The sequence below is a fragment of the Myxine glutinosa genome, chromosome 12, assembly GCF_964187855.1.
Source record: "Myxine glutinosa chromosome 12, kmMyxGlut1.1, whole genome shotgun sequence".
Lineage (NCBI taxonomy): Eukaryota > Metazoa > Chordata > Myxini > Myxiniformes > Myxinidae > Myxine > Myxine glutinosa.
The window spans coordinates 2653627-2679142 of record NC_136272.1 but is presented as its reverse complement, the minus strand read 5'-3'; the positions used below and the strand labels follow the sequence as shown (position 1 = coordinate 2679142).

At 47.8% G+C, this 25516-nt stretch overlaps 1 protein-coding gene across 1 annotated transcript in view; it reads left to right on the top strand.

The window, feature by feature from the left end:
* LOC137438281 (tumor necrosis factor receptor superfamily member 14) overlaps positions 1 to 25287 on the top strand; it is a 28915-nt gene extending 3628 nt beyond the window's left edge. The window contains exons 2-5 of the mRNA XM_078766407.1: positions 2552 to 2657; positions 9713 to 9835; positions 20809 to 20961; positions 24260 to 25287. Coding sequence (XP_078622533.1) covers positions 2552 to 2657; positions 9713 to 9835; positions 20809 to 20961; positions 24260 to 24390 — 513 coding nt within the window. The 3' untranslated portion in view covers positions 24391 to 25287. The remainder of the gene's footprint in view (positions 1 to 2551; positions 2658 to 9712; positions 9836 to 20808; positions 20962 to 24259) is intronic.
* Positions 25288 to 25516: the final 229 nt, after the last annotated feature.

The window sequence follows — 25516 nt, the reverse complement described above, 5'->3', positions numbered from 1 at the left end:
TATTCCATTGAGCTGCGGATGAAAGCCTTGTATGTGGTAAGGAGCTCAGGTGTGCCAAGGAAGGACTTCGCACGACGGAGGATGCCCAGTCGGCGACTGGCTTTGGAGGCCAGCTTGGAAATGTGGTTTTCCCAAGAAAGATCATGGCAGATAGTGAGACCCAACAGCTTGAGTGACAGAACTTTTTGGAGAGGATTATTCAGAAAGTAGATGGGAGGGTTGTCCAGTTGGTCTTTTCGGAGAGACATCGTAAGAGTGTGAGATTTGTCAGGATTGAAAGACATGTTCCACTTGTTTGCCCAGTCTGTGATTTTGTCCAGGTCTGCAGAGAGTGAGGAGGCTGCAGACTGCTGATCAGAGGGATGAAGAATGGAGCGACAGAGAGTGGAGTCATCAGCAAAGCGATAGAGAGGATTTTCAAGAGAGTCAGAGAGATCATTGATGAAGACCAGACAAAGCACAGGGCCCAGAACACTGCCTTGGGGAACTCCAGCCTGAACAGGAAGAGGAGATGAGAGAAACCCATTCAGGGCCACACATTGACTATGACTAGAGAGGAAGTAAAATCTGGCTATCTGGCTATCCTTAAGTTAGTGGAACAGATGAAAATCTGACTGAGTATAGTCGGAGCCGGTGACCATTTGTGGTGGTACTCCATTGACCATTTCCTACTCTTAGGATCAAAATAATGCATCCACCTCTCATCTCCAGTGCTTCACGCTTCACAACACTGACAACATTGTACCCTCTGCCATCTTGACTAAGGTATCGCTGAGACGTCTGGAGCCAGAATCATGAAACTTCACACCCAGTGGTGGGATGTGAGAATTGCCCTTTTTCATCTGAATACCTTTACCTGTTTTGGAGAAAAAAAGAACAAGAGGCATTACTTTTCAGCACACCCTCATATAAAGGAATAAACTTTTCAGCACACCCTCATATAAAGGAATAAAGTCCTGTTGACTGGCCAAATCTATGTGGATTCCGATATCTAATTATCAGTATTGAGGAATATTAGAAACATCTGCAAAAAGACTCTACGGATTGAAAAATTAATTTGTAATCGTAATTTCCTCAGTAGTTTTTGAACTTTAAAATGTTTTCACACAATCAAAATCTTGCAAAAGCACCAAACGGGCCTCCAAAGCCAGTCGCCGACTGGGCATCCTCCGTCGTGCAAAGTCCTTCCTTGGCACACCTGAGCTCCTCACCACATACAAGGCTTTCATCCGCAGCTCAATGGAATACTGCTCTCCCCTCTGGGCTGGTACTCCTGCCTCACACCTAGCTCGCCTTCGCGCTGTTGAAACCAAAGCATTCAGAATCATTGGAATCTCCCACGATGAAGCTAACTCCAAGGACCTCTCACTCACTCACCGCAGGCAGGTTGGTGGTCTTTCCGTCTTCTACCGACTCCTCTCTGGCCTTGCCCCCCCAGCTCTCTCTGGGCTCTGTCCCGCAAATATTCCTACAGGTCGCACAAGATCTGCCTGCAACCCTCTTTTGGTTAAACTGCCAAAATCAAGACTCTCTGCTCACCTTCACTCCTTCATTCCTCTTTTCTCCCACCTCTGGAACAAACTCCCTCACTCTCTTCAATCCCACTCCACCCTCCAAGTCTTTAAAACAGCTGTTCACCACCGTCTCTTATCTTCCCCCATCCAAAACCTTGATCTTTTCTACCCCCGCTAATTTCACCCCAATTCCACTTTTTGAAATACCAACTTCTGTCCTGGAAAACCTTGGTGTCCTTGTGCTTTATACTTATCCCTCCCCCCCCCCCCTTCCCATGCCTCCTCCCCCCGGGCCCTCTCCCTTCCACACATCTCCCTGCTCTCGGATGTTGTGTTTGTGTGCTTCCCCTTTTCTCCCCATCTTGTCTTCCGCTCCCTCTTTTTGTGTATTTTGTTTGTCTGGTCGATTTGTTTGTGAAGTAAATGTTAGCTTTCTCACGAGCCTCGATTCAGTATACAAAAAAAAAAAAAAAAAAAAAAAAAACACGTAGTCTAATGTAAGAAATGCTTCTTGCCGAACAATGCTGTTGTTGTTTGTCCACCCCATGCATCATCAGCAACCCCATGATTCAGCAACGGTATAAAATACCCAAGGTAGGAACAGAAAGCACGGGTCGCTTTTTATCGGGATGTGAAAAACTCATGTCAGAACAGCTGTGCACACAAAGACACAACAAAGTTTGTGGAGTAATCCACTGGCACGTCTGCAAACAATTATATATCACAGTTCCAGAAAACTCGTGAAAACATGAACCAAAAGTGATAACTGAAAACAAGGAAGTAACACTCACGTACGATGTGACAATCCCATCTAGCATGGATATAGAAAACAAAGTGTTGTATTTAGGAACTAATAAAAGAAAAGACAGGTGTCCATGCCTGACATTTGACTGAATCTATCACAGGAATGTGGAATTTATTGGTTCATAGTTTGGCATTTGCCATTTCTGCATTGTCCTTCTATACTTGGGTTGCCACCCGCTTGCGTAGCATCAAGATAAAACGGTAATGTGTATTTCTTTATTTTTACACGGCAGACTCGAGCTATTTGTGCACTTGTGATGCCAGAATTCCGGCCCAGAAATAGAGACTGCTGTGAGGCCTGGGATCCGAAGTCGCAAGCCTGCGTGCTTTGTGCTGCTGGTGAGAATCCATGATATGATTATGTGAATAGTGAAGGTTGAAAAAGGCCTTCTTTGTGTGCAGATGTAGATAGATTATTCCCACTTGTTTAAATTTAATACACGATAAAAGGTGAAAACAACACATGAATGCTGGACCTCTTGGCTAAATGTTGTATACGAAATGTTGTGTACTAAATGTTGTATACTAAATGTTGCATACTAAATGTTCTATATTAAATGTTTGTACACTAAATGTTGTATACTAAATGTTCTATACTAAATGTTGTATACTAAATGTTCTATACTAAATGTTCTATACTAAATGTTGTATACTAAATGTTGTATATTAAATGTTGTACACTAAATGTTGTGTACTAAATGTTGTGGACTAAATGTTGTGTACTAAATGTTGTATACTAAATTTTGTATACTAAATGTTGTATACTAAATTTTGTATACTAAATGTTGTATACTAAATGTTGTACACTAAATGTTGTATACTAAATGTTGTATACTAAATGTTGTACACTAAAAGTTGTATACTAAATGTTCTATACTAAATGTTGTATACTAAATGTTGTACACTAAATGTACACTAAAAGTTGTATACTAAATGTTCTATACTAAATGTTGTATACTAAATCCATATTAAAACTGGTGAAAGGAAACGTCGTTATGGTCACAAAGGTAATCTAGTTAACATTTATTTAGAAAACACCCATGGCAGATCCCTGATGCGAGGCAAAGGCTCTGGATGAACATGTTTGGTTGAAAATCCTACCTGGACCTTCACCTGTAATACCCTTTACTAAATCAGACAACTTTTTGGAAAATTGCATCATGTATTATAAAGCTATAAGTTATTGTGATGATTAAGGTTATTCATTTGTCATATCGGGTTTGTCAAGACACTAGTTCATATCGGACACGAGTTTGTGGGATAACATTGCTCACATTGCAACAGAGCAAAATGTGCAATCGCTTGGTAACTAAATTCTTTCTTTACGCGTTGCATGTTCAGCTGCCCTGTCATGAAATAACATTCTTCATGTTTTCCATTTTTGTCAGTCATGCCACTCCCGAATGTCATGCTCCCAACCTACTTTGCTTCTCTGTGTGAAGAACATCAATCTCTGCTTCACTTTTGATAAGTTTGTCAAATCAATACCGATCTTAAGAAACAAAATCAGCCAAACACGAGCAACCAAGGCCACCACCTCCAATGGGTAGGTTTCACCAACTCACATTGACAAAGGTGTACAAAGCGCCATGAGAAGTAGACGAACATGACATTTCGGGCACGAGCTCCGATGTTTGACTATTACGTGAAATGGCAGGTTTCCTTTACCTTTTAGGACATTTAGCAAACTTCTGTCAATCAACTGTTTGTTTCAAGTCAAGTTTGAATTGTCCGGTGACAGACGCAGATTAGCCCTGGCAAACGTTAACCCTGACAAGGCTTGTCTTTGTGTCAAAAAAGGATAACGCAGACTAGCATTGACAAAGTTAACCCTGACAAGGCTAGTCTTTGTGTCAATAAAGATAACGCAGACTAGAATTGACAAAGTTAACCTTGACAAGGCTAGTCTTTGTGTCAATAAAGATAACGCAGACTAGCATTGACAAAGTTAACCCTGACAAGGCTAGTCTTTGTGTCAATAAAGATAACGCAGACTAGAATTGACAAAGTTAACCTTGACAAGGCTAGTCTTTGTGTCAATAAAGATAACGCAGACTAGCATTGACAAAGTTAACCCTGACAAGGCTAGTCTTTGTGTCAATAAAGATAACGCAGACTAGCCTTGACAAAGTTAACCCTGACAAGGCTAGTCTTTGTGTCAATAAAGATAACGCAGACTAGCCTTGACAAAGTTAACCTTGACAAGGCTAGTCTTTGTGTCAATAAAGATAACGCAGACTAGCATTGACAAAGTTAACCCTGACAAGGCTAGTCTTTGTGTCAATAAAGATAACGCAGACTAGCCTTGACAAAGTTAACCCTGACAAGGCTAGTCTTTGTGTCAATAAAGATAACGCAGACTAGCCTTGACAAAGTTAACCTTGACAAGGCTAGTCTTTGTGTCAATAAAGATAACGCAGACTAGAATTGACAAAGTTAACCTTGACAAGGCTAGTCTTTGTGTCAATAAAGATAACGCAGACTAGCATTGACAAAGTTAACCCTGACAAGGCTAGTCTTTGTGTCAATAAAGATAACGCAGACTAGCCTTGACAAAGTTAACCCTGACAAGGCTAGTCTTTGTGTCAATAAAGATAACGCAGACTAGCCTTGACAAAGTTAACCTTGACAAGGCTAGTCTTTGTGTCAATAAAGATAACGCAGACTAGCATTGACAAAGTTAACCCTGACAAGGCTAGTCTTTGTGTCAATAAAGATAACGCAGACTAGCATTGACAAAGTTAACCCTGACAAGGCTAGTCTTTTTGTCAATAAAGATAACGCAGACTAGCATTGACAAAGTTAACCCTGACAAGGCTAGTCTCTGTGACAATAAAGATAACGCAGACTAGCCTTGACAAAGTTAACCCTGACAAGGCTAGTCTTTGTGTCAATAAAGATAAGGCAGACTAGCATTGACAAAGTTAACCCTGACAAGGCTAGTCTCTGTGTCAATAAAGATAACGCAGACTAGCATTGACAAAGTTAACCCTGACAAGGCTAGTCTTTGTGTCAACAAATATAACGCAGACTAGAATTGACAAAGTTAACCCTGACAAGGCTAATCTTTGTGTCAATAAAGATAATGCAGACTAGCATTGACAAAGTTAACCCTGACAAGGCTAGTCTTGTGTCAATAAATATAACGCAGACTAGAATTGACAAAGTTAACCCTGACAAGGCTAGTCTTTGTGTCAATAAAGATAAGGCAGACTAGAATTGACAAAGTTAACCCTGACAAGGCTAGTCTCTGTGTCAATAAAGATAACGCAGACTAGCATTGACAAAGTTAACCCTGACAAGGCTAGTCTTTGTGTCAATAAATATAACGCAGACTATAATTGACAAAGTTAACCCTGACAAGGCTAGTCTTTGTGTCAATAAATATAACGCAGACTATAATTGACAAAGTTAACCCTGACAAGGCTAGTCTTTGTGTCAATAAATATAACGGAGACTAGAATTGACAAAGTTAACCCTGACAAGGCTAGTCTCTGTGTCAATAAAGATAACGCAGACTAGCATTGACAAAGTTAACCCTGACAAGGCTAGTCTTTGTGTCAATAAAGATAACGCAGACTAGCATTGACAAAGTTAACCCTGACAATGCTCGTCTTTGTGTCAATAAAGATAACGCAGACTAGCATTGACAAAGTTAACCCTGACAAGGCTAGTCTTTGTGTCAATAAAGATAACGCAGACTAGCATTGACAAAGTTAACCCTGACAAGGCTAGTCTTTGTGTCAATAAAGATAATGCAGACTAGCATTGACAAAGTTAACCCTGACAAGGCTAGTCTTTGTGTCAATAAAGATAATGCAGACTAGCATTGACAAAGTTAACCCTGACAAGGCTAGTCTTTGTGTCAATAAATATAACGCAGACTAGAATTGACAAAGTTAACCCTGACAAGGCTAGTCTTTGTGTCAATAAAGATAATGCAGACTAGCATTGACAAAGTTAACCCTGACAAGGCTAGTCTTTGTGTCAATAAATATAACGCAGACTAGAATTGACAATGTTAACCCTGACAAGGCTAGTCTTTGTGTCAATAAATATAACGCAGACTAGAATTGACAATGTTAACCCTGACAAGGCTAGTCTTTGTGTCAATAAAGATAATGCAGACTAGCATTGACAAAGTTAACCCTGACAAGGCTAGTCTTTGTGTCAATAAATATAACGCAGACTAGAATTGACAAAGTTAATCCTGACAAGGCTAGTCTTTGTGTCAATAAAGATAACGCAGACTAGCATTGACAAAGTTAACCCTGACAAGGCTAGTCTTTGTGTCAATAAATATAACGCAGACTAGAATTGACAATGTTAACCCTGACAAGGCTAGTCTTTGTGTCAATAAATATAACGCAGACTAGAATTGACAATGTTAACCCTGACAAGGCTAGTCTTTGTGTCAATAAAGATAACGCAGACTAGCATTGACAAAGTTAACCCTGACAAGGCTAGTCTTTGTGTCAATAAATATAACGCAGACTAGAATTGACAATGTTAACCCTGACAAGGCTAGTCTTTGTGTCAATAAAGATAACGCAGACTAGCATTGACAAAGTTAACCCTGACAAGGCTAGTCTTTGTGTCAATAAATATAACGCAGACTAGAATTGACAAAGTTAATCCTGACAAGGCTAGTCTTTGTGTCAATAAATATAACGCAGACTAGAATTGACAAAGTTAACCCTGACAAGGCTAGTCTTTGTGTCAATAAAGATAACGCAGACTAGCATTGACAAAGTTAACCCTGACAAGGCTAGTCTTTGTGTCAATAATGATAATGCAGACTAGCATTGACAAAGTTAACCCTGACAAGGCTAGTCTTTGTGTCAATAAATATAACGCAGACTAGAATTGACAAAGTTAACCCTGACAAGGCTAGTCTTTGTGTCAATAAAGATAATGCAGACTAGCATTGACAAAGTTAACCCTGACAAGGCTAGTCTTTGTGTCAATAAATATAACGCAGACTAGAATTGACAAAGTTAACCCTGACAAGGCTAGTCTCTGTGTCAATAAAGATAACACAGACTAGCATTGACAAAGTTAACCCTGACAAGGCTAGTCTTTGTGTCAATAAAGATAACGCAGACTAGCATTGACAAAGTTAACCCTGACAAGGCTAGTCTCTGTGTCAATAAATATAACGCAGACTAGCATTGACAAAGTTAACCCTGACAAGGCTAGTCTTTGTGTCAATAAAGATAACGCAGACTAGCATTGACAAAATTAACCCTGACAAGGCTAGTCTTTGTGTCACTAAATATAACGCAGACTAGAATTGACAAAGTTAACCCTGACAAGGCTAGTCTTTGTGTCAATAAATATAACGCAGACTAGCATTGACAAAGTTAACCCTGACAAGGCTAGTCTTTGTGTCAATAAAGATAACGCAGACTAGCATTGAAAAAGTTAACCCATTTGGAGCCATCACGATAATAATGACAAAAAGAGAGAATGATGCGGCTCCTCAATGCCTAATGTTAAGTGATACCTTATGTTGAGTCATTAAACTATTAAAGGTTGTGAGTAATTAGTCAAAATTCATTGGATTTTCACCATATTTATTGTAGTTAAGTGTGCAGCTGCTCCTGTTACCACGAAAACGGAAAACAGAAATCAAATCGAAGTTAAAATAAAGCCGTAACGCCGCTCGAAGCATTAAAGGAAAAATGACGATGATCATCATCATTTCCCATGTTAAATCCTTAAAGGATTAGGCGTCTGGTTCGGGTAAACGACGGGAATAACTATGCGTATTCAGTCATTCAGCGAGGGAGCAACGAATGGGATCGCCAATGCGCGGGTAAACGGCGGGAGTATCTACGCCTCTCTTAAAGGTTTAAATTATTCTACATTTATCGTATTTCCACGGTATTTTGTAGTCTAGTGTTCAACCACTCCAGAAACCACCAAAACAAAAACAGAAATCAAATCAAAGTTTAAATCGATCCGTGAGGCCACTCGAAGCAACAAGTGCATTTTCTCCAAAGGAATTCCTTTACCAAGTCATAATTCCCGATTTATAAGTAATCCGTGCACAATCCTAACATCTATCTATAATTCCAGTAATCTCTGTGTGTATGTGTGTGTGTATGTCTGTGTGTTTGTCTGTGTGTATGTCTGTGTGTTTGTCTGTGACCGCTGTTTCTCAACAACCACGGGTCCGATATACTTTAAACTTGCCAGGTATATTGCTGGGGACCCGAGGATGTGCCTTTTCAAGGTTTCATATTAATCGGAGAAGTAGTTACCGAGCTATGTCCAAAAAACGATTCAACCAATCAGAGAGCAGCGAGCTATCACGTGTGCCGAACGTGCCGAACAGACTCTGCCTCGGACGGCACATTTGAGAGCGTATTCATTTATTTCACGTTGGCAAACTATGTTGCCGCTATGTTGGCGTTAAACTATGTTTTAAAACTAATTAAAACTAATTTGCGATGCATCGTAACTGCGATATGCGACCTTCCGGACAGTCAAATGAGGACGTCACTTCCGGACTTACGGATAGTCATAGTGACGACGTACTGATGCTGAACGTGGCGAGCAGACGCTGTAAGGTACGATCGATTGTAGTACACGTTTATAATAACTCTGCCGATACAGGCCCGATTAACTGCAGCGCCATCCGAGCTGCGGCGTCGGGACGATACATTCATTGTACGGTCACATCACGCACTTACGGGCACGCCCATGGGCCCATGGGCACGCCCATGCATGCATGGGCGAAGACATTTTTTTTTTTTTTTTTGGCAAGGAACGGGCACCCACGTACGGGCACGTCCTAGTAATCCAAAAGCTTATAACCTCAGGCATACAACCGTATCCATTACTTTAACCAAAACCTTCATTTAGACAACTATATTCATCAAAAACGCCACGGCCTAGCAACTATCCAAGACCAATCCAAGACCATCGGCCTTCAGGCCATAATTTTAAACATTAAGAAAACAAAAACTACAAACCTCACAAACATAAGACTTACATTATGCAACTTATTAAAGGTCACGTGATTAGATAGAGTGCAAAGTACAAATGTCACATGCACTTCGTTAACGGTCATACGATTCCATTTTTCGAATCTCAGATCATTCACGAAAAATGGCAACTAATAATTTGATGAAGTCGTCATTGTGTAAACGTTTAAGGAACATACCTGGAACGCACCATTTGAGGACATCAACGTTGTTTTAGCTTTTCTTGGGCATTTAGTGCTCGTTTTGCTGGAAGCAACACAAAACGACCAATCAGAAGCTTACTTATACAATACCATGGCATTTAAATGACCACATGACCGAAATAGTCCAATCATTCATTTTAGGTTCATGATTTTAAAAGTTTAACGTTTCCACCATTTTGTGAATACGTCATGTGTGCAGGTTGCTACAATGGTAACTCTGATGAGAGCAGCTCTGTGGAGTGTCTGTCCTGCAAAGATGGAACGTACACAAGTTACCCTAATGTGCTCACCCATTGCCTGTCCTGCACACATTGCCACACACGTACGTACCTTACTTACACACGCACCTATCACACAATACGTGTCCTGCACACACTGCCACACGTATACATACCTTGCTCATACACGCACCTATCACCCATTACCTGTCCTGCACACACTGCCACACGTATACATACCTTGCTCACACACGCACCTATCACACATTACCTGTCCTGCACACACTGCCACACGTATACATACCTTGCTCACACACACACCGATCACACATTGCCTGTCCTGCACACACTGCCACACGTATACATACCTTGCTCACACACACACCGATCACACATTGCCTGTCCTGCACACACTGCCACACATATACATACCTTGCTCACACACGCACCTATCACACATTGCCTGTCCTGCACACACTGCCACACGTATACATACCTTGCTTACACACGCACCTATCACCCATTACCTGTCCTGCACACACTGCCACATGCGTACGTACCTTGCTTACACACGCACCTATCACCCTTTACCTGCCCTGCACACACTGCTACACGCGTACGTACCTTGCTTACACACGCACCTATCACACATTACCTATCCTGCACACACTGCCACATGTATACATACCTTGCTTACACACGCACCTATCATCCATTACCTGTCCTGCACACACTGCCACACGCGTACGTACCTTACTTACACACGCACCTATCACACATTACCTATCCTGCACACACTGCCACATGTATACATACCTTGCTTACACACGCACCTATCACACATTACCTGTCCTGCACACATTGCCATACGCGTACGTACCTTACTTACACACGCACCTATCACCCATTACCTGTCCTGCACACACTGCCACACACGTACGTACCTTACTTACACACGCACCTATCACACATTACGTGTCCTGCACACACTGCCACATGTAATACATACCTTGCTTGAACATGCGGGAATTGCCGATCACACACATCAAAAACTCATACAAACCAGACACAAAGAGGGCCAGATAACCCGATTCAAAGAGGGCCAGATAACCCGTTACAAAGAGGGCCAGATAACCCGATACAAAGAGAACCAGATGACCTGTTACAAAGAGGGCCAGATAACCCGATACAAAGAGGGCCAGATAACCTGTTACAAAGAGAACCAGATGACCTGATACAAAGAGGGCCAGATAACCTGTTACAAAGAGAACCAGATAACCCATTACAAAGAGGGCTACATAACCCGATACAAAGAGGGCCAGATAACCTGTTACAAAGAGAACCAGATAACCCGATACAAAGAGAACCAGATGACCTGATACAAAGAGGGCCAGATAACCCGATACAAAGAGGGCCAGATAACCTGTTACAAAGAGAACCAGATGACCTGATACAAAGAGGGCCAGATAACTTGTTACAAAGAGAACCAGATAACCCATTACAAAGAGGGCTACATAACCTGATACAAAGAGGACCAGATAACCTGATACAAAGAGGGCTACATAACCCAATAAAAAGAGGGCCAGATAACCCGTTACAAAGAGGGCCAGGTAACCCATTACAAAGAGGGCCAGGTAACCCATTACAAAGAGGGTGACATAACCCAATACAAAGAGGGCCAGATAACCCATTACAAAGAGGGCTACATAACCCGATACAAAGAGGGCCAGATAACTCGTTACAAGGAGGGCTAGATAACCCGATACAAAGAGGGCTACATAACCCGATACAAAGAGGGCCAGATAACCCGTTACGAAGAGGGCTACATAACCCGATATAAAGAGGGCCAGATAACCCATTACAAAGAGAACCAGATGACCTGATACAAAGAGGGCCAGATAAACCGTTATAAAGAGGATCAGATGACCCGATACAAAGAGGGCCAGATAACCCAACGCAAAGAGGACCACATAACCCGATACAAAGAGGGCCAGATGACCTGATACAAAGAGGACCAGATAAACTGACACAAAGAGGGCTACATAACTCGATACAAAGAGGACCAAATAACCCGACACAAAGAGGGCCAGATAACCCGTTACAAAGAGAACCAAATGACCTGATACAAAGAGGGCCAGATAACCCGTTACAAAGAGGGTCAGATCACCCGATACAAAGAGGACCAGATAACCCGTTACAAAGAGGACTAGATAACAAGATACAAAGAGTGCCAGATAACCCATTACAAAGAGGGTCAGATGACCCGATACAAAGAGGGCCAGATAACCCGTTACATAGAGGACCAGACAGCCTGTTAAAAAGAGGACCACATAACCTGATACAAAGAGGGCCAGATAACCCATTACAAAGAGGGTCAGATGACCCGTTACAAAGAGGACTAGATAACAAGATACAAAGAGGGCCAGATAACCCATTACAAAGAGGGTCAGATGACCCGATACAAAGAGGGCCAGATAACCCGTTACATAGAGGACCAGACAGCCTGTTAAAAAGAGGACCAGATAACCTGATACAAAGAGGACCAGATAACAAGGTACAAAGAGGACCAAATAATCCATTGCAAAGAGGGCCAGATAACTCGTTGCCAAGAGGACCAGATAGCCTCTTAAAAAGAGGACGAGATAACCCGATACAAAGAGGGCCACATAACCCATTACAAAGAGGACCAGATAACCTGTTACAAAGAGGACCAAATAACCCGTTGCAAAGAGGACCCGATAGCCTGTTAAAAAGAGGACCAGATAACCTGATACAAAGAGGGCCAGACAACCTGTTACAAATAGGGCCAGATAGCCTGTTAAAAAGAGGCCACATAAGCCAATACAAAGAGGGCCAGATAATTCGTTGCAAAGAGGGCCAGATAACCCATTGCAAAGAGGGCCAGATAACCCAATACAAAGAAGACCAGAATACCCAATACAAAGAGGGCCAGAATACCCAATATAAATTGGACCAGATAACCCAATACAAAGAGCGCTAGATAACCCAATACAAAGAGGGCCATATAACCCAATACAAAGAGGGCCAGATAACCCAATACAAAGAGGACCAGAATACCCAATGCAAAGAGGACCAGAAAACCCAATACAAAGAGGGCCAGATAACCCAAAACAGAGGGCCAGATAACCCGATACAAAGAGGGCTACATAACTGGGAACAAGCACAGTACATGATGGTATACACATGCACCTCACTTTATTTTTGTGATTGATCAAAGATGGCCGGCTGGTAGACTGGCGGCCATTTTAGTTGTAAAAAAACCCGGTATTGAACACATTCTCAACCATCTCTTGTTCATGCATTTACCAATCTTTTTTTTTTTTTTTTTTTTTGTAAAGAAGATCGAGGCTCGTGAAAGAGCGAACATTAATCACACAGAAAGACAAACCGACACATAAAACATACAACATCGGGAGCGGTAGACAAGATGGGGAGAGAGGGGGAAGTACACAAACACAACATTTGAGAGCAGGGACCGAGAGACATGGAGACATCGAGAGATCTGAGAGAGGGCGAGGGCTTTGGGGGGGGAGGGGGGGGGGGTGGGAGAGGTATAAAACATATGGACACTGCCAGGACTTCCAGGAAAGAAGTTGGAATTTCAAACAAGGTGGATCTGGGGTGAATTAGCGGGGGTAGAAAAGATCAAGGTTTTGGATGGGGGAAGATAAGAGATGGTGGTGAACAGCTGTTTTAAAGACCTGGAGGGAGGAGTGGGATTGAAGGGAGTGAGGCAGTTTGTTCCAGAGGCGGGAGAAAAGAGGAATGAAAGAGTGAAGGTGAGCAGAGAGCCGAGATTTCGGCAGTTTAACCATCAGAGGGTGGCTGGCAGATCTTGTGCGACCTGTAGGAATATTTGGGGGACAAAGCACAGAGAGAGCTGGGGGAGCAAGGCCGGAGAGGAGTCGGAAGAAGACAGAAAGCCCACCTACCTGCCTGCGGTGAGTGAGTGAGAGGCCCTCAGAGATAGCTTCATCGCGGGAGATTCCAATAATTCTGAAAGCTTTGGTTTTAACAGCGTGAAGCCGAGCTAGGTGTGAGGCAGGAGCACCGGCCCATAGGGGAGAACAGTATTCCATTGAGCTGCGGATGAAAGCCTTGTATGTGGTGAGGAGCTCAGGTGTGCCGAGGAAGGACTTCGCACGACGGAGGATGCCCAGTCGGCGACTGGCTTTGGAGGCCAGCTTGGAAATGTGGTTTTCCCAAGAAAGATCGTGGCAGATAGTGAGACCCAAAAGCTTGAGCGACAGAACTTCTTGGAGAGGATTGTTGAGAAAGTAGATGGGAGGGTTGTCCAGTCGATCTTTTCGGAGAGACATCGTAAGAGTGTGAGATTTGTCAGGATTCTTGTTCCTGACATTTGATGTTGTTCAAATTTGGCACACAGATAATGAATCATTGGTTATGCATATACATGTCATTTGTTTCGAAATCAGATCCAACATGGTCGACTGGCAGGCACTCTTGGCGCTTTTCCACCGCGGTACTGTATGTTACCATACATAACCAAAATCCGTTTTTTCGTTTTTCCATTGCCAAGCGAACCGTACCGTACCTAAGTACCCCTGCTAAATTTGGTTCCTGCTATGGATAGGTGCGAAGCGAGCCGAATCCTGACCTATGGGTGGAGCTAGCAACACTGGAGACCGTTCATTGGTCAATCACAATCGTCACAGAACCGTCACGCTATGTTCAGACCCAACCGCCATTTTGTAATACCACAATTCCAGAGAGAAGATAGCTAAAGCATGTGATAATAATCAGAAAAAAATAGATGGAAAACCTGGATAACTCCGCCTATTTTCACGGTTCTGTTGTGCGATGGAAAAACGACACAGGGATTACCGAACCGAACCGTACCGAACCGTACCGAACCGTACCGAACCGTACCGAACCGTACCGAACCGTACTGTGCAATGGAAAAGCGCCATTTGTTACTTAACCGTGTCCCCATCCATTTCTCAGACATGCGTGGACCGATTTTCTTCAAACTTGGCACAAAGTCAATACATGATGATACACATGCAGAAGATTTTGTTTTGTCATCCGACCAAAGATGGCCAAATGGCGGACTTTAACTCCGTACAGTAAAATTACTAAAACCACGGTGGGGCTATGACAATTTAGAGAATTTTTACCTCCGTCACCAAAGGTGGATGGAGGTTATGTTTTCACCCCTGTTTGTCTGTCTATCTGTTACTTTGTTTGTGAACAAAATATCTCAAAAAGTTGTGGACGGATTCGGACGAAATTTGGCAAAGAAAAAGTGTATGTGACGATGACGAAATGATTAGATTTTGGTGAAGATCCGGATCCGGATCCGGCTACTAGAATTTTTAAAGTGATTTTTCACTATTGGGAGATCGGGCCAAAAACGATACATAGCAGGATATCTCAAAACGTTATGGATTCATTTGGACGAACCTTGGTGGACATGTTGTGTGTGTGACAAGGAAGAATCGATTCAATTTTGGTGAAAATCTGAATATGGATTCGGATATGAGAATTATTTAATTTTTATTAAGTGATTCTTCACCATTGGGAGATAGGGCCAAATACGATACATAGCAGGATATCTCCAAACGTTATGGACGGATTTGGACGAAACTTGGTGGACATGTTGTGAGTGTGACAAGGAAGAATCGATTCAATTTTGGTGAAGATCCGGATCCAGCTCGTATAATTTTTAAAGTGATTCTTCACCATTGGGAGACCGGGCCAAATACGATATATAGCAGGATATCTCAAAAAGTTGTGGATGTATTCGGACGAAGCTTGGTGGACATGTTGGATGTCTGACGAGGAAGAATCTATTCAATCTTGGTGAAGATCCAGATCCGGATCCGACTAGTAGAATGTTTTAAGTGATTCTTCACCATTGGGAGACCGGCCAAATACGATATATAGCAGGATATCTCAAAAAGTTGTGGATGTATTCGGACGAAGCTTGGTGGACATGTTGGATGTCTGACGAGGAAGAATCTATTCAATCTTGGTGAAGATCCAGATCCGGATCCGGCTAGTAGTGTGGCGGACACAAAAGCCCACTGGCGTGGTGACATCATTCCACGCACCGAGTGGGCGGTGGCCACGCCCGAGGGGTAGGCGTGGCCTCATGATATACCCCGGGCGACCAGCCCGGAGGAGTTCAGTGTTACAGTGTAGTCTTACAATAAAGACGTTTATATGTTACCGCTTGTCCGCTTCCTCCTTGCTCACAAGCAGCGCGCGTAACGCCGCGCTTTACTGGTGACCCTCGACGTTGGATCTGCCGGAGCGATCCTTCCACACGCGACGCCATCGCCATGGCCGCCTTCGTCAAACTTCCGGAATTTTGGGAGGCTCAGGCCGAAGTCTGGTTCGTCCAGGCCGAAGCCCAATTTCAGCTTCGGCACCTCACCGGCGATGACACGCGCTACTGCCACGTCGTCGCCTCCCTCGGGCCCGGCACGGCCGCTCGAGTTGTGTCCGTCCTTCGCCACCCACCGGACGGCCACAAGTACGAGGCACTCAAGCGGCTACTCCTAGCCACGTTCAGCCTCACGGACGACGCACGGGCCGACCGCCTCCTGGATCTCCCCGAGCTCGGTGAGACGCGCCCGTCGGTCCGAATGGACCATATGCTGTCACTGTTGGGCGACGAAGCCCCCGGTTCGCTATTCCGGGCGCTTTTCCGTCGCCAACTTCCAGCGCAGGTTCGCCTCGCGTTGGCCGGGACCGGGCTAACGGAACCCCGAGCATTGGCGGCCGAGGCGGACAAGTACTTCGCCGCTTCGGACACGCGGGCGAGCGTTGGCGTGGCCGTCACGGCCTTCGACGCTGATGTTCCACAGCATCATCTTCTACAGCACGCTGATGTTCCACAGCATCATCTTCTACAGCACGCTGATGTTCCACAGCATCATCTTCTACAGCACGCTGATGTTCCACAGCATCATCTTCTACAGCACGCTGTGGTTCAGCAGCATGCTGATACGCACCTCGTGAACGCCGCCACGCCCCGCCCACCGCCGCGGCTAAAACCGCCACCGCGGGGAAACCCGTCGACTCCACCGGCCTGGCGGAGCCAGCCGCACTCCTCCAGCTCCACCACCTGGTGCTGGTTCCACGCCAAGTTCGGCCACGAAGCTCGGCGGTGTCATCCGCCGTGCTCCTTCAACGGGTCGGGAAACGCCCGGGCCGGCGCTCAATTGTGGCGATGAGCGCCGGCCGTTCGAGCAGCCTGCTGTTCATAACGGACACCTTCTCCGGGCGCCGTTACCTGTGCGACACGGGAGCACAGGTGAGTGTCATTCCCGCCGGCACGTCAGACAAGCACGCCGCGGGTGGGGACCCCGCGCTGCTTGCCGCGAACGGGACGCCCATCCGTACGTACGGAAAACGCTGCCTCTCTCTGCGGTTTGGAGGGCAGGTTTTCCGATGGACGTTCGTCACCGCCGACGTGCCCATGGCACTGCTTGGCGCGGACTTCCTGTGCGCTAATGGGCTCCTGGTCGACGTCAAGCGCAGACGGCTTGTCCAGGCCGAGACGTTCAGCTCGCTCGCATGTGCGTTGCCCAGCTCAACGAGCGGCTTGCCAAGCGGCTTGCCGAACGATTCGGTTCCGGCCACGTTGGTCTGTACGCTTCCGGCAGCGGACGCATTCACCCGCCTCCTCGCCGGCTTCCCGGCCCTCACGCGGCCCACCTTCTCGGCGGGGGCCGTCAAGCACGGGGTGGCCCATCACATCCCCACCGTCGGGCCACCGGTCTACGCCCGGGCACGCCGCCTCGAGCCGACGAAGCTGGCGGTGGCAAAAGCGGAGTTCGCTACCCTGGAGCGACTCGGCATCGTTCGGCGCTCAGTGAGCGCTTGGGCGTCGCCGCTGCACATCGTGCCGAAGCCCGGCGGGGGATGGCGACCGTGCGGGGACTATCGCCGTCTCAATGACGCCACGACTCCCGACCGCTACCCCGTCCCCCACATTCAGGACTTTTCCGCCCGTTTGGCGGGCAGGTCCTTCTTCTCGAAGGTGGACCTCATACGCGGCTACCATCAGGTCCCCGTCAGGCCGGAGGACGTCCCGAAGACGGCGGTCATCACGCCATTCGGACTCTTCGAGTTCCTGCGCATGCCCTTCGGTCTGAAGAATGCGGCTCAGGCGTTCCAGCGACTGATGGACAGCGTCCTGCGCGACTTGGATTTTGTCTACGTCTACCTGGACGATATCCTCGTCGCCAGCGCGTCCCACGAAGAGCACCTACGCCACCTCCGCACGCTCTTCGAACGCCTGGGCCAGCATGGCCTGATTGTGAACCCCGCAAAGTGCCGGTTTGGCGCCGCCACAATCGATTTTCTGGGGCACCGTGTCACCAGGCACGGCGCCGTCCCCCTGCCGGCCAAGGTGGAGGCGGTGAAGGGGTTTCCGCGCCCCCACACGATCAGAGGGCTGCAGGAGTTCCTGGGCATGGTGAACTTTTACCATCGGTTCCTGCCCCGTATCGCCCAGCTCCTGCGCCCCCTGCACGAAGCTCTCCGAGGTAAGCCGGGCAAAGGCGACGTTACCTGGACCGAGCAGATGGACACGGCATTCACGGGCGCGAAGCTCGCCTTGGCTAACGCCACCATGCTCGCGCACCCGGCGCCCGATGCACCGATCGCCCTCACCACCGATGCCTCGGACTACGCGGTGGGCGCGGTGCACGAGCAATGGGTGCGTGGAGCTTGGCAACCGCTGGCGTTCTTTAGCCGGCAGCTTCGCCCGCCCGAACGCCGTTACAGTACCTTCGACCGCGAGTTGCTCGGACTTCACTTGGCGGTCAGGCACTTCCGCCATCTGCTCGAGGGCCGGGCGTTCACTGCCTTCGTCGACCACAAGCCGCTGATCTTCGCGATGGGCAAGGTCACCGAGCCGTGGTCGGCCCGGCAGCAGCGTCACCTCTCGGCCGTGTCCGAGTACACGACGGACATCCAGCACGTCGCGGGGAAGGACAACCCGGTGGCGGATTGCCTTTCCCGGGCCGTCGCCCACGCAATCCACCTCGGCATCGACTATGCCCGGATGGCAGCGGACCAGGCCGCTGACCCCGACGTCCAGGCCTTGCGGACCGCCGTCACGGGCCTCCGCGTCACCGAGGTGCCGTTCGACGGCACGGGCGCGGCTCTCTTGTGCGACGTCTCCCTCGGGCGTCCTCGCCCCATTGTGCCCGCGGGCTGGCAGCGCCAGGTGTTTGACGCCATCCACGGCCTGTCCCACCCGGGCGCGAGGGCCTCCCAAAGGCTGATCGCCGACAAGTTCGTCTGGCATGGCCTCCGGAAGGCCGTCCGCGGCTGGGCCAGGACGTGCCTCGCGTGCCAGCGCGCCAAGGTGCACCGGCACACCCAGGCCCCGTTGGCCCCGTTCACGATGCCGGAACGCCGGTTTGACCACGTCCACGTGGACCTGGTGGGACCTCTGCCCCCCTCGCGGGGTTTCACCTACGTCCTCACCATGGTGGACCGCACCACCCGGTGGCCGGAGGCCGTGCCCTTGGCGTCGACAACGGCGGCCGATGTCGCGCAGGCTTTCATCGCCACCTGGGTCGCCCGGTTTGGCGCCCCCTCAGACATCTCATCCGACCGCGGCCCCCAGTTCACCTCGGAGCTCTGGGGGGCGGTTGCGCAGGGGCTCGGGGTCCGGCTGCACCGAACCACGGCCTACCACCCCCAGGCTAACGGCCTGTGTGAGCGATTTCACCGCTCATTGAAGGCCGCGCTCCGGGCCACCCTCCGCGACGGCGGCTGGGTCGACAGGCTCCCCTGGGTCCTGCTGGGCCTCCGGACGGCGCCCAAGGAGGACCTGCGCGCATCCGCGGCGGAGTTGGTCTTCGGGCAACCGCTGCGGGTGCCGGGCGAGTTCCTCCCCGACTCCACCGCACCATGGTCCGCGGCACAGCAGCGCTCTGCTCTGCAAGAGACCGCCCAGAGGTTCGCCCCGGTGCCAACGGCATGCCACGGGCACCCACCGACGCACGTCGCCCCGGAGCTTCGCACGGCGGAGTACGTCTTCGTCCGCCACGATGCCCATCGGACACCACTGCGGCCCCCGTACGACGGGCCTTTCCGCGTGCTGGAGACCGGGGTGAAGCACTTCACCCTGGACATCGGCGGTACTCCTGACCGCGTTTCGGTAGACCGCCTCAAGCCGGCCCACCTCGATGTGGACCATCCACCGCCAGTGGCCCGACCCCCACGTCGGGGCCGCCCTCCTGCGGGCGGACCCCCGGCACCGCCCAGCCCCGCCGCCACGGCGCCCCCCGGTCCTGCACCCATCCCAGGGGCAGCCAGGGGCATCCCACCTGGTATCCCTGCACCCCGGACGCCGCCGATCGCCAGGGGGCGCTTCGGCCGGGTCATTCGTCTGCCCCGCAAACTGGCCCTCCAGGTGCGCGGGAATTCTGGGGGGGCGCGTGTGGCGGACACAAAAGCCCACTGGCGTGGTGACATCATTCCACGCACCGAGTGGGCGGTGGCCACGCCCGAGGGGTAGGCGTGGCCTCATGATATACCCCGGGCGACCAGCCCGGAGGAGTTCAGTGTTACAGTGTAGTCTTACAATAAAGACGTTTATATGTTACCGCTTGTCCGCTTCCTCCTTGCTCACAAGCAGCGCGCGTAACGCCGCGCTTTAGTAGAATGTTTTAAGTGATTCTTCACCATTGGGAGATAGGTCCAAAAACGATACATTTACACGATATCTCAAAAAGTTATGGACAGATGATTTTGATTAAATGTGATTCTGTGTCGTGATTTTCCTGTCTACTCTGGGATACAAAACGTAAACTGTTCACCTGGCCGAGGTATGCCCTTTACTGATGCCGTTCTACTTCTTGTCTCTGGTGGTTAGAGGTTACCATTCACCATTCAGGGAGAAGTGCTCCATTCCAATATCATTCACCAGCGCAAGGGCACATATGATGACGTACATTTAATTGTTTCTTTTAATGTTCGACACCTGATGATGGCATGGGACACTTTTGTTTTTGTGATTCAATGCTGTCGTACCGCGTATTTCATTTGATGAATGTTTACATGACAGATCGAGGTCTTGTGATGAAGCAGAATTGTACAACAGTATTGGACACGATATGCACATGTGAACCTCATACAAAATGTGCCGTGTTCAATGGGCACCATTGTGATCTGTGCCTTCATAATTGGACGTGTTCATGGAACCAAGAGTTGAAGCAAGGTGAGGCCAATCATCAGGTGTTCCGCACAATGACAAACACAACACAGAATATTGGGGGAAATATCAGCATCAGAGCAGTATCTTCCGAGTCAGTGCAGCAAGCTCCGAATCAGTGCAGCATCCTCCATATCAGTGCAGCAAGCTCCGAATCAGTGCAGCATCCTCCATGTCAGTGCAGCAAGCTCCGAATCAGTGCAGCATCCTCCATATCAGTGCAGCATCCTGCATATCAGTGCAGCATCCTCCATGTCAGTGCAGCATCCTCCATATCAGTGCAGCATCCTGCATATCAGTGCAGCATCCTCCATGTCAGTGCAGCATCCTCCATATCAGTGCAGCATCCTCCATATCAGTGCAGCATCCTCCATATCAGTGCAGCACCCTCCAAATCCATGCAACATCCTCCAAATCAGTGCAGCGTCCTCCATATCAGTGCAGCAGCCTCCATATCAGTGCAGCATCCTCCATATCAGTGCAGCATCCTCCATATCAGTGCAGCATCCTCCATATCAGTGCAGCACCCTCCAAATCCATGCAGCATCCTCCAAATCAGTGCAGCGTCCTCCATATCAGTGCAGCATCCTCCATATCAGTGCAGCATCCTCCATATCAGTGCAGCATCCTCCATATCAGTGCAGCATCCTCCATATCAGTGCAGCGTCCTCCATATCAGTGCAGCATCCTCCAAATCCATGCAGCATCCTCCAAATCAGTGCAGCATACTCCATATCAGTGCAGCATCCTCCATATCAGTGCAGCATCCTCCATATCAGTGCAGCATCCTCCATATCAGTGCAGCATCCTCCATATCAGTGCAGCGTCCTCCATATCAGTGCAGCATCCCTCCAAATCAGTGCAGCATCTTCTAAATCAGAGCAGAATCCTCCATATCAGTGCAGCATCCCTCCAAATCAGTGCAGCATCTTCTAAATCAGAGCAGCATCCTCCATATCAGTGCAGCGTCCTCCATATCAGTGCAGCATCCTCCAAATCCATGCAGCATCCTCCAAATCAGTGCAGCGTCCTCCATATCAGTGCAGCATCCTCCATATCAGTGCAGCATCCTCCATATCAGTGCAGCATCCTCCATATCAGTGCAGCATCCTCCATATCAGTGCAGCATCCTCCATATCAGTGCAGCGTCCTCCATATCAGTGCAGCATCCCTCCAAATCAGTGCAGCATCTTCTAAATCAGAGCAGCATCCTCCATATCAGAGCAGCATCTTCCAAATCAGAGCAGCATCTTCTAAATAAGAGCAGCATCCTCCAAATCAGAGCAGCATCCTCCAAGTCAGTGCAGCATACTCCATATCAGTGCAGCATCCCCCAGGTCAGTGCAGCATCCTCCATATCAGTGCAGCATCCTCCATATCAGTGCAGCATCCTCCAAGTCAGTGCAGCATCCTCCATATCAGTGCAGCATCCTCCATATCAGTGCAGCATGCTCCATATCAGTGTAGCATCCTCCATATCAGTGCAGCATCCTCCAATTCAGAGCAGCAGCATCCAAGTCATGCAGCATCCTCCATATCAGTGCAGCATCCTCCATATCAGTGCAGCATCCTCCATATCAGTGCAGCATCCTCCATATCAGTGCAGCATCCTCCATATCAGTGCAGCATCCTCCTAATCCATGCAGCATCCTCCATATCAGTGCAGCATCCTCCATATCAGTGCAGCATCCTCCATATCAGTGCAGCATCCTCCAAATCAGAGCAGCGTCCTCCATATCAGTGCAGCATCCTCCATATCAGTGCAGCATCCTCCATATCAGTGCAGCATCCTCCATATCAGTGCAGCATCCTCCATATCAGTGCAGCGTCCTCCATATCAGTGCAGCATCCCTCCAAATCAGTGCAGCATCTTCTAAATCAGAGCAGCATCCTCCATATCAGAGCAGCATCTTCCAAATCAGAGCAGCATCTTCTAAATAAGAGCAGCATCCTCCAAATCAGAGCAGCATCCTCCAAGTCAGTGCAACATACTCCATATCAGTGCAGCATCCTCCAGGTCAGTGCAGCATCCTCCATATCAGTGCAGCATCCTCCATATCAGTGCAGCATCCTCCATATCAGTGCAGCATCCTCCATATCAGTGCAGCGTACTCCATATCAGTGCAGCATCCTCCATATCAGTGCAGCATCCTCCAATTCAGAGCAGCAGCATCCAAGTCAGTGCAGCATCCTCCATATCAGTGCAGCATCCTCCAAAGCAGTGCAGCATCCTCCATATCAGTGCAGCATCCTCCATGTCAGTGCAGCATCCTCCAAGTCAGTGCAGCATACTCCAAGTCAGTGCAGCATACTCCATATCAGTGCAGCATCCTCCATATCAGTGCAGCATCCTCCAAAGCAGTGCAGCATCCTCCATATCAGTGCAGCATCCTCCAATTCAGAGCAGCATCCTCCACATCAGTGCAGCATCCTCCACATCAGTGCAGCATCCTCCAAGTCAGTGCAGCATCCTCCATATCAGTGCAGCATCCTCCATATCAGTGCAGCATACTCCATATCAGTGCAGCATCCTCCATGTCAGTGCAGCATCCTCCAAGTCAGTGCAGCATACTCCATATCAGAGCAGCAGCCTCCAAATCAGAGCAGCATCCTCCAAATCAGAGCAGCATCCTCCAAATCAGAGCGCAGCCTCCAAATCAGAGCAGCATCCTCCAAATCAGAGCAGCATCCTCCAAATCAGAGCAGCAGCCTCCAAATCAGAGCAGCATCCTCCAAATCAGAGCGCATCCTCCAAATCAGAGCAGCATCCTCCAAATCAGAGCAGCAGCCTCCATATCAGAGCAGCATCCTCCATATCAGAGCAGCATCCTCCAAATCAGAGCAGCAGCCTCCAAATCAGAGCAGCATCCTCCAAATCAGAGCAGCATCCTCCAAATCAGAGCAGCATCCTCCAAATCAGAGCAGCATCTTCTAAGTCAGAGCAGCATCCTCCATATCAGAGCAGCATCCTCCAAATCAGAGCAGCATCCTCCAAATCAGAGCAGCATCCTCCAAATCAGAGCAGCATCCTCCAAATCAGAGCAGCATCCTCCAAATCAGAGCAGCAGCATCCGAGAAGCTACAAACATTGTGACAATGTGATAATCCAAGGCAATGTACTTGTTATTCAATACCTCACAAAGTATATTAGTTATTTGTTTTATATCGTTGTTGGCGTTATGATGCCACAAGCATGATGACGAAGACCTCTCTATCATTTAAAGAGGGTTTATGATTGCCCATGTGTGTTTTTTGTCATGTCACCCTCGGTGTTTGTCCAAACATTTGAAACGATGTTGTGCAGGAGGCGCACACACAGAGGCGGTGACACGCATCCTCATCTGCGTCTCGGTCTTCGCGCTCTGTACGCTCTGCCTCACCGGCTTCTTCACGTGCAAGTCTTGCATACAGGCCTTGCCCTGGCCTGGTGGCTAGCATTGGGGACAGGAGCACGACGACATGAGTGGATGGACATGGACATGCCCTGGAGAAAATAATGTTCAGGAGAATGGTGCTTTGTGGGATTCTTATTGGAACTCACCAGCAGGAAAACACAATTCAAATAAAAAGATCGCACCATGGTTTTCAAAATGTTCATGTGTATTTACTTATCACATTCTGATTGTTTGGTTCCCTTTGTATAGGAACCAAGGTAGATCTACCAATGAGTGTTTGACCATGCCTGCCTGTTTTGTTTACCATCGTATTCATGGCAACGATTTCCCATTGAGCTTTTGTTCCATTGTTTGTGTTCCATTGTTCAGGTTTTGTGGCTGACAGACATAGTTTTAATATATTTTTAAAGAAATATTTGAAGCATCGATAAAAGTATACCTGTGTGTTTTTGTTTTTCGTTTCAGTAACAGGAGAAATATGTATTTTGTGCATGGTGGACGGTTCTTGTTTCTTTTCATCCGTTCCTTGAATTCCGCACGTTTGTCCAATGGGCGTTCCTTGTGCCCTTGAGTACCACGTGATCCTCAGAGCATACTCTTGCTTCGAGTGGCGACCCGTCCTGGATTGTGCCGGATAGCCAAGGAAACTGCTTCCGTAGCCTTGTGCATCGTCAGGGTGTGAAAGGAGTGGGCATCATCATCATCATCATCATCATCATCATCATCATCATCATCATCATCATCAGAACAAGTGTTTGTGTGTTGACGGGCACGACTGCTTGTTTGCCCCTATTTTCCATGTTTAAATAAATGTTTAATCAACACTAAATAAGAGACTAAATCATGGTCATGGAGTCTAAAATACCTATATGTATTATGTATAGATCTTATTAGATCTGAAAACTTCATGAAACTATTAAACAAGATCTACACCTTTTATTTGTGTTAATCCATGACAAGAAACCATCTTTTGAGGTATTTCAACTTTTTACCTGATATAGTTGTCATAACAGCAGTAGTGGATGTATACGGTAGGTTCCAGGCCAGGCCACCCTCCCCCCCCCCCCCCCCCCTCCGCACCCCCACCACAGTCACCCCACCCTCTTACCCCCAAACCGGAACTGCCTCAACTCAAAAAACAGGAAGTGACTCACCACAAACCAGAA